Raw genomic sequence first — 15,164 nt, forward strand, 5'->3', positions numbered from 1 at the left:
TAGATTTTGGGAGTCTGTCTTAACTTCTGGACATGTGCTACCGTATAGGTGTATGTAAGGCCAGATCGAGAAGATCTTTCTCTAATAGTCCTTGGACTTTTAGCTTGCAGAATCAGTATCAACTCTAAGTTGGAATGAATGTGTGAAATCAGTATGGAGCCAAAAAAATCAACAACAGGCTCCAATACCTTTTTAAGAAGATATATATTACGTTGTCGTAACCTGAAAATCAACCTCATTTTGAAGTGACACATACACTTACCTTAAAATACTAAACAATTGTGAGTTGTAATAGAAATAGGTGTCTAAAATGTATCCATGATGACAGTCATGTATATCTGACAAACACATGACAAATCCTGAATTACTCATGGGCTCATCCCAAATGTCGTGTAACCCTGCCTTTGCGATTCCTCACCAACCAAGAAGGTTTATTTTCTAGAGTTTGTATTATGAAAACATATAGTTTTCCCTCCAGATTAATTTATAATTATAAACTGCTTTTTTCCCCAACAAAATTCCTTCCTTCGCCTGGTTAAATCACTTAGAAGGAAGAGACCCGGATCCAAATCCAGAAGACAGGATTGAAATTCTTACTTGACCATGCACTTGTTGACATTAGCATCTTACTGGTTTTTCATCTATGAACAGTAATAATGACTTATATTTACACAAGTGCTTTAAGTTTTACAAAGCACTCCAGTATCCATTACTCACTTGAGGTAGAGCTCATGAGTGAGAAGGATGAATCCATGATCTATGTGCAAACTACCGGTGACTTTTTTTTCAGATGTTGCCTCACCAGTATTACCACACACTGGAAAGATCAGACCTGGAGCTGCTGCAAGGTCTTGCAGTTTTGTCTGTCCACCATTTGCCTTCACATAAACGTACTGCATGAAATAATTACCGCCGCATGTATCAACGTTGGGCTGACAGTGCTTTCTTTTGTTTCAGATCGGGCAGTATATCATGTCCCTCCCCCTGAACCTTGAGCCATTCGTGACTCAGGAGGACTCAGCCCTAGAGCTGGCTTTGCACGCTGGAAAGCTGCCGTTTCCTCCTGAGCAAGGTAAGAGAGACCTGCAGGAAAGAGAGCGGCGGGCTTGGATGTGATCTCATGCCCCTTGTAGCATCTTACCGTCATCATACCCATCCTCCACACTCGCACTGAAATAGTTGTCAAAGTGTACAGTCGTGACTGAGAAAGATTGGGGTTCTCTTTTTGCACCCTCTGAGGGACCTCTGCGGGACAGAGTGGATTAGGGAAGGCTCACTGTATGCAGGGCATCCCTGGGGAACTCCCCCAGTGCCGTCAGTTGGGAGGTGGTGGCAGGTGGGCCTGGGGTCGTAGGCATTCATTGGTGATAGAAGGGAGGTCACAGGGCAAGGGACCCGCCAGGTGTTTTCTCTCTCTTTGCTCCCCCTCTGTGTGGACCACCTGTCAAGTAAAGTGGCACCTCATAAGAAGAGTTTTTCTTGTCAAGACAAAAATAAACTCTTCAGTGTAGAGGTTAACACTTCTGTCCAAATGCCTCTGGCTGTAGCGAGCTTCCAACTCCCCAAGGCTCGTGGGTCTCTAAACTGGCAAGGTAAAAAAATACAGTACGTTAGCACTTTTCCTTTTTGTCATTGTCTGGGCCTGACAGATTGAACAGGGACCACATACTCTGATCCAAAATCATCTTATCCCTAACATTGGGCATTATAGGCCTCCCTCTGTAATACTGAATGGACAGAAAAAAAATCACTTGGTATATAAAGGATTCAGCATCTCAAGAGAAGGTACTGCACTGAAAATAAAATCACATTGAAAGCTTAAAAATAAAGGGTTGCTAAAAGACATCTCATGTAAATTCAAATAAAAAGAAAACAAGATGACTGCATCACTATTAAAGAAGTTGAATCAAATCAAAAGATAATAAATGAGACTAAATGATTCCTTATGTCAATAACAGGTGGATTCCACAGTGAACCTGTAGTAGCCAGGTACCCTTATGTGGCCAGTAACACAACACTGAAGTATATAAAGAAGAAGCTGGCAGACAAAACCACATTAGTACTGAGAAAATCTTGTACCTCTCGTTTAGGCTTTGACAGATCAAAAAGGAAAATTAACGAGAAGAAAAGAGGAATTGTTCCATATAATAAGCACATTTGATTGAATCAATATGTCAAGATTTTTATCCCACAGAGAATAGGCATAGTTGTCAAATTTCCATAAACTGTTTGCAAAAGTAATACAAAGAAAATCTCCATAAGTTTCATAGGATTATATATATTAATGGTACTTATATAATTTTTGAAAAAAATTCTATTTAAAATTCAAATTTAAAATGTGAAACCTGCTAAGCTAAACTATGAGTGAATATTAATTAATCTTCGTGATAGGGAAGGGAAGACTTTTTTGAAATGAAAGATAGAAACTGTAAAGGAGGGGACTTCCCTGGTGGTCCAGTGGCTAAGATTCCACGCTCCCAGTGCAGGGGGCCCAGGTTTGATCCCTGGTCAAGGAACTAGATCCCACCTGCCACAACTAAAGATCCCGCGTGCTGCAGCTAAGACCCGGTGCAGCCAAATAAATAGACAAATAAATATTTAAAAAAAAAAGAAACTGTAAAGGAAATTGAAAGATAAATGATAAACTGGAAAAAAATAGCAACATATATGATAGATGATGGTTAATATCCTCATTTTATAAAAGTTCTTACAAGTCAGTAAGAAAAAAATGAACACCCACGGAAAAATAAGTAAACAACATGAAGGCATCAAATAAGCTAAAACATATAAAGAATTTTTTTTTTTTTTTTTTTTTTTGTGGTATGCGGGCCTCTCACTGTTGTGGCCTCTCCTGTTGCGGAGCACAGGCTCCAGACGCGCAGGCTCAGCAGCCATGGCTCACGGGCCCAGCCGCTCTGCGGCATGTGGGATCCTCCAGGACCGGGGCACAAACCCGTGTCCCCTGCATCAGCAGGCGGACTCTCAACCACTGCGCCACCAGGGAAGCCCTAAAGAAATGTTTTAACTTTAGTAATCCTCAAAGAGCTGCAAATGAAAGTAGGATAGATCATTTTACAGCCTATCAAATTGACTATATATACATGCATATATTTTATTTTATTTATTTATTTTTAAAATAAATAAATTAGTTAATTAATTAAAAGCAAGATACAAAATAATACATACAATATTATTTATGTTTTGAAAGAGCCCCACCCTCTGTATTTCTGTACATACATATGCACCTAAAAGCATTGAAAACAGGTCTGGCAGAACATGTACCAAACTGATATCAGTGGCCACCTCTGGGCGGGGAAGTGGCAGGAGAGATGTACAGTATGGTTAGTTTTTACTCATGATATTTCTGTACTGTCTGAAATTTTTAAATTAGAATATATTTCTCTATTGTATGTTAAAAATATATGTAAACTAAAATGCTAGTAATAGTTATTGAAGGGTGATGAGTTTATTAAATTCAATTTTTCTATATATATATTTATTGATATAATATTAATATATAATATATTAGTTTCAGGTATGCAACATAATAATCTGATATATGTATACACTACAAAGTGATCCCCACAAGAAGTCTAGTTACCATCTGTCACCATACAGTTGACCCCCTTCACCCTTTTTTGCCTCCTCCCTTAATTCTCTTCCCCTGTGAAAACCACCAATCTGTTCTCTGTATCTATGAGTTTTGTTTTGTTTCATTTGTTCGTTTGTTTTGATTTTCAGATTCCATATATAAGTGAAATCATACAGTATTGGTCTTTCTCTGACTGACTTATTTCACTTAGCATAATACCCTCAAGGTCCATCCATGTTGTTGAAATTGGCAAGATTTCTCTCTTTTTTATGGCTGAATAGTATTCCATTGTGTATATATACCACATCTTATTTATCCATTCATCCATTGATGGACTCTTAGGTTGTTTCCATATCTTGGCTATTGTAAATAATGCTGTGATGAACATAGGGGTGTGTATGTCTTTTTGAATTAGTGTTTTTGTTTTCTTTGGATAAATACCCAGAAGTGGAATATCTGGGTCATATGGTAGTTCTATTTTTAATTTTTTGAGGGACCTCCATACTGTTTTCCATAGTGGCTGCAGTAATTTACATTCCCACCAACAGTGTATGATGAGGGTTCCTTTCTTTCTACAACCAAAACTTGTTATTTCTTGTCTTGTTGATAGTAGCCGTTCTGACAGGTGTGAGATGATACTTCATAGTGGTTTTGTTTAACATCTCCCTGATTATTACTGATGCTGAGCATCTTTTAGTGTGCCTGTTGGCCATCTGTATGTCTTCTTTGGAAAAATGTCCATTCAGCTCCTCTGCCCATTTTTTTAATCAGATTGTTGTTTTTTGTTATTGAGTTGTATGAGTTCTTTATATATTTTGGATATTAGCCCCTTATTGATTATATGATTTGCAAATACAGTAGTGCCCCCTTACCCACAGGGGATGTGTTCCAAGACTGCCAATGGATGCCTGAAATTATGGATAGTACTGAACCCTGTATATACTGTATTTTCTCATATACTAATGGGTGGGTGGTATATACAGTAACAATACACTGGACAAAGGGATGACTCATGTCCCAGGCGGGACAGGGTGGGGCAGGGTGGGACAGGGTGAGATTTCATCATGCTACTTAATGCATTTTAAAGCCTGCTATATGGATTGGTTTTTTTCTGGAATTTTCCATTTACTATTTTTGGACTGTAGTTAACTTTAGGTAACTGAAACCTCAAAAAGCAAAACCACAGATAAGGGGGGACTACTGTATCTTCTTCCATTCACTAGGTTGCCTTTTTGTTCTGTTGATGGTTTCCTTTGCTGTACAGGAGCTTTTTATTTATTTATTTAAAATATTTATTCACTTTATTTATTTATTTTTGGCTGTGTTGGGTCTTCGTTGCTGTGTGTAGGCTTTCTGTAGTTGTGGCAACTGGGGGCTACTCTTCGTTGCAGTGTGCGGGCTTCTCATTGCGGTGGCTTCTCTTGTTGTGGAGCCCAGGCTCTAGGCACATGGGCTTCAGTAGTTGTGGCTCATGGGCTCTAGAGCACAGGCTCAGTAGTTGTGGCACATGGGCTTAGTTGCTCCGTGGCATGTGGGATCATCCTGGACCAGGGCGCGAACCCGTGTACCCTGCATTGGCAGGTGGATTCTTAACCACTGCACCGCCAGGGAAGCCCCCAGGAGCTTTTTAGTTTGATGTAGTTCATTTGTTTATTTTTTCTTTTGTTGCCATTGCCTCTGGAGTCAGATCCAAAAAAATATTGCTAAGAACAATGTCAAGGAGCTTACTGCCTAGGTATTTTATGGTTTTTGGTTTTACATTCAAGTCTTTAATCCATTTTGAGTTAATTTTTGTATATGATGTAAGACAGTGGTCCAGTTTCATTCTTTTGCATGTGGTTGTCCAGTTTTGCCAACACCATTTATTGAAGAGGCTGTCCTGTCCACTTTGTATATTTTTGCTTCCTTTGTCACAAATTAATTGACCATATATGTGTGGGCTTATTTCTGGGCTCTGTAATCTGTTCCATTGATCTATGTGTTTTTATGCCAATACCATACCATTTTGATTACTATAGCTTTGTAATATAGTTTGAAATCAGGGAGTGTGATATCTCCAGCTTTGTCCTTCTTTCTCAAGACTGCTTTGGTTATTTAGGGTCTTTTGTGGTTCTATACAAATTTTATAATTTTTTGTTCTAATTCTGTGAAAAATGCCATTGAAATTTTGATAGGGATTGCACTGAATCTGTAGATTGCTTTGGGTAGTACAGACATTTTAACAATATTAATTCTTCCAGTCCATGACCATGGAATATCTGTTCATTTATTTGTGTCTTTTTAAATTTCTTCCATCCGTGTCTTACAGTTTTCAGTATACAGGTGGTTCACTTCCTTGGTTAAATTTACCCCTGGGTATTTTTTCTTTTTGATGCAATTGTAAATGGGATTGCTTTGCTGATTTCCCTTTCTGATAGTTTGTTATTAGTGTATAGAAACCCAGTCATTATTCTGTATATTGATTTTATATCCTGCAACTTTACTGAATTCATTTATTAGTTCTAAGAGTTTTTTGCTGGAGTCTTTTAACGTTTTCTATATGTAGAATCGTGTCATCTGCAAATAGTGATGGTTTTACTTCTTCCTTTCCTATTTGGATGCCTTTTATTTCTTTTTCTCGCCTAATTACCATGATTAGGACTACCAACACTAAGTTGAATAAAAGTGGCAAGAGTGGGCATCCTTGTCTTGTTTCTGATCTTAGAAGAGAAACTTTCAGCTTTTCATCAGTGAGTATGATGTTAGTTGTGGGTTTGTCATATATGGCCCTTATTATGTTGAGGTACTCACTCTATACTTACTTTGTTGAGAGTTTTTATCATAAATGGATGTTGAATTTTGTCAAATGTCAAATTTTGTCAAATGTCAATTGAGATGATCCTATGATTTTTATCCTTCATTTTGTCAATGTTGTATATCGCATTGATTTGTGAATATTGTATCCCTGGGATAAATCCCACTTGATCATGGTGTATGATCTTTTTAATGTATCATTGAATTTCGTTTGCTAATATATATATATTTTTTTCACACTTTAGAATCCAAAGTGCTTTATTTCTCATTGGCAGTGATAAATCAGAAATGTGTATTATTTTTGCAGAGGCAGGTGAGTGGGATAGGGAATTAGATGTAATGTTTTTTTCTAATCCCAAAACACTTAACGTAGCAAACTGAGAGACAGGAAAGCACAAATGAAAAAATACAAACCACGTTTCATGTCCCCCCATCGAGATATAACCAGGTGGTTTGTGAACACGTCCTTTCTAGTTTTTAGTACCAAGGACACAGAAACATTAAGCGACAGGCCAAAGAATTTTCTGCTATCCCAGGTTAATAAAGGACAGATCCTAAACTGTTACTGTTTTCTCCGCACAATTCCTCTACTCAGTAGTCAAAAGACTATCAGAATGCTTCCCACGTCAATTCAAAGAAGTCACACAATGACCAACAATTTACTCAAACGTTTCTGACTGAGTTTTGAACAGGAGCCAATCTGTAAGACATTTATCTACTGAACTAAGGGCCTTAAATCCAATCTTGTGCTATAGAGTACCACATGCCCTGTTCCATGTGACCTGTGCTGCCAGTTAATACCATGTCTTGGAAAAATGGCCTCTTAGCCTCATAAAACAGCTGAATTCTAGGTACTGTTGACTAAGGTCTAGGACCGTAGTTGAAAAGGAAACTTGATTGTCCTCAATCTTCACAAGAACCACACAGGGTAATTCCTAACTTTATAAAGTGAGGCTAAAAATGACTACTTGCTCCAAGATGCAAGGTCCTTCAACCAGGGGTCTCAGAACCTACCGTGGTCTGAGGGCCACATCTTCCCGAGCTCACCTGGAGCTGACCAAGGCTGCTCTGGGCACCTGAGGCCTGGGCCCCATGAAGGAGGGATCATGTATCCTTTACAAACGCCTTCCAAACAGAAGGTTCCACAGAGCACGAACAGGCAAAAGAGCAATCTTTGTGACAAGCTGTCAAACAAACTGAAGAGTAAAACCAAGGGGGAAATGCCAGATGGCTGTTTTACAGTTTTATTAAACAAAGCGTGCACACGAGCTGACTATTCATTTTCTTTGCTGTGCGGCGTGGCGTTGGGATTGGTGACTCTGATGGCCAACTGGGCTGCTCTGTCCACAATGGCTTTGTGGTTCTTGGAGGAGACGTTGTGCGCAATCTCAGCACAGTAAGACTTGTTGCACATCAGCAGCACTTCAAGCTCCTTGACGTTGTGGACCAGGAACTTCCGGAAGCCACTGGGCAGCATGTGCTTTGTTTTCTTCTTACCCCCGTAACCGATGTTTGGCATCAAGATCTGGCCCTTGAATCTCCTGTGCACCCTGTTGTCAGTGCCTCTGGGTTTCCTCCAGTTCCACTTAATTTTGACATATCGGTCTGACTGGTGCCAGATGAACTTCTTGGTCCTCTTTTTGACGATCTTGGGCTTCACAAGGGGTCTGAGGGCAGCCATGATGCCGAGTAGGAGACGGTGGCCACCTCCGTAGGCAGCACCGAGGAAGAGAGGGGAAGGTAGCGTGCGAGGCTGATGGGACTTCCTCGTTTGCTGATAATTTTGTTGAGAATTTTTGCATCTATGTTCACCAGGGATATTGGCCTGTAGTTTTATTTTTTGTGGTGTCTTTTCTGGTTTTGGTATCAGAGTAAGGCTGTTCTTATAAATTAAGTCTGGAAATGTTCCCCCCTCTTCAATTTTTTGGAAGAGTTTGAGATGGATATGTATTAAATCTTCTTTGAATGTTTGGTAGAATTCACCAGTGAAGCTGTGTTGTCCTGGACTTATGTTTGTTGGGAGGTTTTTGATTACTGATTCAATCTCCTTTCTAGTAATTGGTCTATTCAGATTTTCTATTTCTTCATGAGTCAGTTGTAGAAGATTGTATGTTTCTAGGAAGTTATCCATTTCTTCTATGTTATCCAGTTTTTTGGTGTATGTATAATTGTTCATAGTAGTCTTTTATGATCCTTTGTATTTCTGTGGTATCATTCTCCTCTTTTCATTTCTGCTTTTATTTATTTGAGCCTTCTCTCTTTTTTTCTTGGTGAGTCTAGCTAAAGGTTTGTCAATTTTGTTTATCCTTTCAAAGAACCAGCTCTTAGTTTTATTGATCTTTTCTGTTGTTTTTTAGTCTCTATTTCATTTATTTCCATTTTCATCTTTATTATTTACTTCCTTTTACTAACTTTGGGCTTCATTTCTTCTTCTTTTTTCTAGCTCTTTTAGGTGTTAAGTTAGATTATTTATTTGAAAAATTTCTTGTTTCTTGAGGTAGGTCTGTATTGTTTTGAACTTCCTGCTTAGAACTGCTTTTGCTGCATTCTATAGATTGGGGTGGTTGTACTTCCATTTTCATTTGTTTCAAGGTATTTTTGATTTCCCTTATGATTTCTTCATTGACCCATTGGTTGTTCAGTAGCATGTTGTTTAATCTCCACATATTTGTGATTTTTCCAGTTTTCTTCTTGATTTCTAGTGTCATACCATTATAATTGGAAAAGATGCTTGATATGGTTTCAGTCTTCTTAAATTTATTGACTTGTTTTGGGGCCTAACATGTGATCTGTCCTGGAGAATGTTCCATGTACACTTGAGAAGAGTGTGTATTCTGCTGCTGCTGCTTTTTGGCTGGAATGTTTTGTATATATACATACACACACACACACACACACACACACATACATGTGGCCATCTAGTCTAACAGGTTATTTGAGGCTGATATTTTCTTGATTTTCTGTCTGGATGATCTATCCAATTATGTAAGTGGGATATTAAAGCCCCCTACTATTATTGTATTGCTGTCAATTTCTCCCTTTAGATGTGTTAATATTCGCTTTATATATTTAGGTGCTTCTATGTTGGGTGCATAAATGTTTACAAATGTTACACCCTCTTTTTTTGTGTGTGTGTTACACCCTCTTGATGGACTGACCCCTTAATCATTATGTAATGACATTCTTTGCCTTTTATTACATTCTTTGTTTTAAAGTCTGTTTTGTCTGATATAAGTATAGCTACACTGGCTTTCTTTTCATTTCCATTTGCATGGAAAATCTTTTTCTATCCTTTCACTTTCAGTCTGTGTGTGTCCTTAGATCTGAAGTGAGTCTCTTGTAGGAAGCATAGATGAGTCTTGTTTTTTATCCATTCAGCCACTCTGTGTCTTTTAATTGGCAAATTTAGTCCATTTGCATTTAAAGTAATAAGTATGAACTTACTGCCATTTTGTTCATTATTTTCTGGCTGTTTTGTAGTTCCTCTCTGTTCCTTCTTCTCTTCCCTTGTGGTTTGATGAATTTCTTTAGTATTATGTTTATATTCCTTTCTCATTATATTTTGAGTATCTACTGTAGGTTTTTGCTTTGTGCTTACTATGAGGTTCACATATAACAGTGGCGCTCTCTCTCTCTCTCTATCTATCTATCTATATATATATATACACACACACACACACATATATATATAACATATATAAAATATACTATATTAGTATATATAAAATATATATACTATATTAGCATATATATACACTAATATATATTAAATATATATATAAATATATATATAACATACTGCCAAATATATATATATATGGCAGTATAATTTAAGTTGGTAGCAACTTAAATTTTTTTTTTTAATTTACTTATTTATTTTTTGGCTGTGTTGGGTCTTCGTTGTTGCACGCGGTCTTTCTCTAGTTGCGGCAAGCAGGGGCTACTCTTTGTTGCGGTGCGTGGGCTTCTTACTGTGTTGGCTTCTCTCACTGCGGAGCACAGGCTTTAGGCATGCAGGCTTCAGTAGTTGTGGCTCTCAGGCTCTAGAGTGCAGGCTCAGTAGCTGTGGCACACGGGCTTAATTGCTCTGCAGCTTGTGGGATCTTCCCGGACCAGGGCTCGAACCTGTGTCCCCTTCGTTGACAGGTGGATTCCTAACCACTACGCCACCAGGGAAGCCCGGTAGCAACTTAAATTTGAATGCATTTTTAAAACTCTACATTTTTACTCCCCCCGTCACATTAAATGTTTTCAATGTCATATTTTACGTCTTTTTATTTTGAATATCCCTTTACTAATTATTGTAGTTAATTTTACTACTTTTTTCTTTTAACTTTCATACTAGCTTTATAAGTGGTTAATCTACTACCTTTACTATATATCCATCTTTCACCAGAGAGATTTTTATTTTCATATGTTTTCTTGTTATTAGTACTTTTTCTTTTCAGCTTAAAGAAGACCCTTTAATATTTCTTATAAGGCTGGTTTAGTGGTGATGAACTCCTTTAACTTTTGCTTGTCTTGAAAACTATCTCTCTTTCAATTCTGAATGATAGCCTTGCCTGGTAGAGTATTCTGGGTCGGAAGCTTTTTCCTTTCACCACTTTGAATATAACATGCCAATCCCTCTGGCTTTCAGAGTTTCTGTTGAAAAATCAGCTGATAATATTATGGTGGTTTCCTTGCACATACAAGTTGGGGTTTTTTTCTTGCTGTTTTTAAGATTCTCTCTTTAACTTCTGACATTTTAATTATAATGTATCTTGCTGTGGATCTCTTTGGGTTAATCTTGTTTGGAATTCTGTGTGTCCTGGACCTCAATGTTTGTTTCCTTCCCCAGGTTAGGGAAGTTTTTAGCCATTATTTCTTCAAATAAATTTTCTTCCCATTTCTCTCTCTCTTCTCCTTCTGGGACCCCTATAATGCAAATGTTATATCTACTTGATGTTGTCCCATAGGTCTCTTAAATTATCTTCACTTTTTAAAATTCTTTTTTCTTTTTGCTGATCTGTTTGAATGAGTTCCACTGCTCTGTCTTCCAGGTCAGTGATTTGTTCTTCCACTTCATCTAGTCTGCTATTGAACCCCTCTAATGTATTTTTTAGTTATCTTATTGTATTCTTCAGCTCTCCAGCTTCTGTTTGGTACTTTCTTATATTTTCTACCTTTTTGTCGATGTTCTCATTATGCTTATCCATTCTTCGCCCAAGTTGGGTGAGCATCTTTACAGCCGGCGGCCGTGAGTTTGAACTCTTTATCAGGTAGATTACTTATCTCTGTTTCATTCAGGCCTTTTTCTCAGGTTTTGTCTTATTCTTTCATTTGGAAATTATTCCTCTATTTCCTCATTTTGCTTGACTCTCTATGTTGGCTTCTATGTAATAGGCAAAGGAGCCACCTCTCCCAGTCTTGAAGGAGTGACCTTGTATAGGAGATGAGCCTTATCATTCAACTTTTCCCTAGCTCTTGGTTGTCTCTCAAACGTCTGTGATTGTCTAAGTAGCCTGGCTTATTCTTGATAGGCTCCAGTTGTTGAGGATGCACCAAGACCTGTCAGTGTTCCAAAGGGAATGATCTCACTCAGCACCCAGATTCAGGCTGATTGGAAGCCAGATACTCAGGCAGCAGCTTTTAAAGTATGCAGATGTATACAGTCCTATGGGACTGCAATCATAGACCCTGCTGACCTCCAGACTGGGAGATCTGGAGGTGTCTCCTGGGCAACAGTTGCAAGCATCGGGACTTCAGACGAGTGTATGAGCTCCTTGCTGGGAGGTACCAGTGAGCAGTGGTGAGGCCAAGGGAGGCTGCAAGAATGGTGCCTCCCTGCCTGCTTCCCTGAGAGCACCTCTGTAGCCCTGAAGCCTGTCCCTCAGGTTGAAGCTCCAGGACAATTAAATGGCCCTTTTTCACCTGCAGACTGGGGATGTGGCTCAGTCTGCTGCGTAGTGCCCTGGGTGTGATAATCCTGCCCAGAACTGGCTTTCTGATTGTTACAGTCCTGTGCCCAGGAGTGCAAGCCCCTCTGGTTATCAGAGCCAGGCCGTCAAGGTGTCCCCTGTGTGTGGACTGCACTTGCCCACTGGCGTTAGCAAGGTTGGGAAGGAGCGCTGGGGGCAGGGCACACCTGTGCTTTTAGTGATGTGGGAGGAGAGTGTGGAGCGGGGCACACCCTCAGCTTTCCCGAGGCCATGTCTGCGCCTGTCCCCCTGCGCCCCGAGGGAGAGGGAGAGTTCAGAATGGCGTTTTCCAGCCCCTTTGTCCCCGAGGTCAACCCTAGATACTCCCTGCCCCACTGGTAGATGCTTTAAGATTAGCAGCTGAATCTCCTTCTCATAGAATCCAGTCACCTCTCAAACTGCTGCCTTTGTGCTGGTTCCTGGGGTGAGCCTGTGCACGAGCTCCTCAACAGGAGTACCTCAGATTCCCACAGACCCCCGGGTCCCCTGCACGTAAACTCCGTTGATTTCAAAGCCAGATGTTTTGGGGGCTTCGTCTGGCTGCAGGTCCCAGGGTTGGGGTGCCCGATGCGGGGCACAGACAGACCTCTTGCTGCTCAGGAAGGGGCTCTGCCCATGAGATCCTGCCCTACTCTGGGGGGGGTTTGGTGAGGCTGTATCTCTGCCTCTCCTCCCCATCTTCATGTGGCCCTCTTCTCCCTTGCTGTGGAGGAAGCTGTTCAGCTGGTTTTCAGTTCTTACGCAGTGGGTGTTATTTCATGAAGAGTTGTGGGTATGGTGTGCTGGGGGAAGAGGTGAATTCAGGGTCTTCCTGTGCTGCTATCTTGGACTCAAGGGCTCCAAGTGATTCTTATTTTCATCTATTGGCTAATACACTTTTTTTTTTTTTTTTTTTTTTTTTTTTTTTTGCGGTACTCGGGCCTCTCACTGTTGTGGCCTCTCCTGTTGCGGAGCACAGGCTCCGGACGCGCGGCCATGGCTCACGGGCCTAGCCACTCCGTGGCATGTGGGATCTTCCCGGACCGGGGCATGAACCTGTGTCCCCTGCATCGGCAGGCGGACTCTCAACCACTGCGCCACCAGGGAAGCCCTAATACACTTTTTTTTTTTTTTTTTTTTTTTGCGGTACACGGGCCTCTCACTGTTGTGGCCTCTCCCATTGCGGAGCACAGGCTCCGGACGCGCAGGCCCAGCGGCCATGGCTCACGGGCCCAGCCGCTCCGCGGCATGTGGGATCTTCCCAGACCGGGGCACGAACCCGCGTCCCATGCATCGGCAGGCAGAGTCTCAACCACTGCGCCACCGGGGAAGCCCCCTAATACACTTTTTAAGTTTAAAATTTTTTTAAACTTTCTTTTCATAGAACTTTTCGCGTACACACACTCACACGCAAAAGTAGTGAGAATAGTACAAGGAAACCCAGACACTCATCACCTGGCTTCAAGAATGGCTTCTTGTTTCATGTATTCTGCTCAAATTTTTTGCTAGGGTATTTAAATCACATCCCAGGCATCATGTTATTTCATCCATAAATACTTCATTATGTATCTCTTTCTGATAAGGATTAAATTCAGGTTCAGATTCTTTGGCAAGAAAATGTGGTGCTCAGTTTATTGTCTGTTGCCTGACATCAGGAAGAGTATAATGTCTTATTGTTCCACTGCAAATAAATATATACAGATTTAGTGAATATGTGATTGTTTTCATTTGCTCACTCATTCATTCATTCACTTACTTAGGAAATGTTTATTAATCGTTCTGTGTGCTGGGCTCTGGGTTGAGCATTGTTCAGAAGGAAAAACCTCCCGGCCATAAAGTAACATTGTAACAATGGTTGAAAACATAACAACAAGAAGCTGATCCGGGTAATTTTTTTGTTTTTACCTTTCACTCAACGTTTTATTATGAAAATTTTCAAGCATACAGAAAATAGGAAAGAATTACCCAGTGAACTAGCATTCTAGTTCTAGTTTTTTTTTTCTTTTTTAAAAATTTTATTGAAGTATAGTTGATTTGCAGTGTCGTGTTAGTTTCTGGTATACAGCAAACTGATTCCATTATACATATACGTATATTTTTTTCATATTCTTTTCCATTATGGTGTATCACAGGATATTGAATATAGTTCCCTGTGCTATACAGTAGCAGGACCTTATTGTTTAGCCATCCTATATATAATAGTTGGCACTAGTTCTAGTTTTCTCCCGTTTTAACATTGAAAGTTTTATGAAGCAGATGGTTAAACAGCCAATAGGAACTTTTTGGCTTAGATAAATGATAAGTAGGAGGGAGATTTAAAAATCATTGCGAGTCTTTTTCCTGTGAGGAAATTGAACTCTGGGAATTGTAAAGGGATGTGTCCAAGGGTCACAAACACAGTGGGTTAGAGCAGAGGCATTTGCAGGAAAACTCCAGTCTCCACGTGTCATGGTCCTCTTCCTTGGTGGAGTTACCAGGTTTGGCTGCAATGGACTTGGGAGATCTGTGGAGGCAGCCGGAGCTGCCGTGGAGTCATGATTCTGGGCACTGGGGAAGAGTGCTTCCCAGGTGTGGCACTGGGCCCGGGGGGCTCCCGCCCTCTCTCTGGCCTGGCTGACAGGCAGAGGGCCCAGCTCCTGGTTCCGGCAGGTCATCTGATGGGCAGGTGCAGTCTCTCTGCGGAGCTGCTGCTGCGTGGTGGGCCCTCGGGAAGAGCCAGCCCTGCGGGGACTATGGCTCAGGAAGGGGCCGCCGTCTGTCGTGGCCAGGCCATTGCTGAAGTCAGTGCAAAAGCTCAAGCGTTGCTGAGCCCAGCCTGGCCTTTAAAAACCCCTTTTGCT

At 40.5% G+C, this 15,164-nt stretch overlaps 2 protein-coding genes across 2 annotated transcripts in view; one reads left to right on the top strand and one right to left on the bottom strand.

The window, feature by feature from the left end:
- COG7 (component of oligomeric golgi complex 7) overlaps positions 1–15,164 on the top strand; it is an 86,087-nt gene that overhangs the window by 65,401 nt on the left and 5,522 nt on the right. The window contains exon 15 of the mRNA XM_082643456.1: positions 958–1,072. Within this exon, the coding sequence (XP_082499582.1) occupies positions 958–1,072 (115 nt within the window). The remainder of the gene's footprint in view (positions 1–957; positions 1,073–15,164) is intronic.
- LOC309817431 (large ribosomal subunit protein eL32-like) lies at positions 7,481–8,145 on the bottom strand. The gene has a single exon (XM_082645762.1). The coding sequence runs from the start codon at positions 8,064–8,066 to the stop codon at positions 7,659–7,661; it is 408 nt and encodes a 135-aa protein (XP_082501888.1). The 5' UTR covers positions 8,067–8,145; the 3' UTR covers positions 7,481–7,658.

Source organism: Mesoplodon mirus, assembly GCF_964341445.2.
Source record: "Mesoplodon mirus genome assembly, chromosome: 15".
Classification (NCBI taxonomy): domain Eukaryota; kingdom Metazoa; phylum Chordata; class Mammalia; order Artiodactyla; family Ziphiidae; genus Mesoplodon; species Mesoplodon mirus.

Excerpts from the sequence above, each read along its gene's own strand:
- LOC309817431 (XM_082645762.1), bottom strand. The coding sequence starts at position 8,066 with ATGGCTGCCCTCAGACCCCTTGTGAAGCCCAAGATCGTCAAAAAGAGG.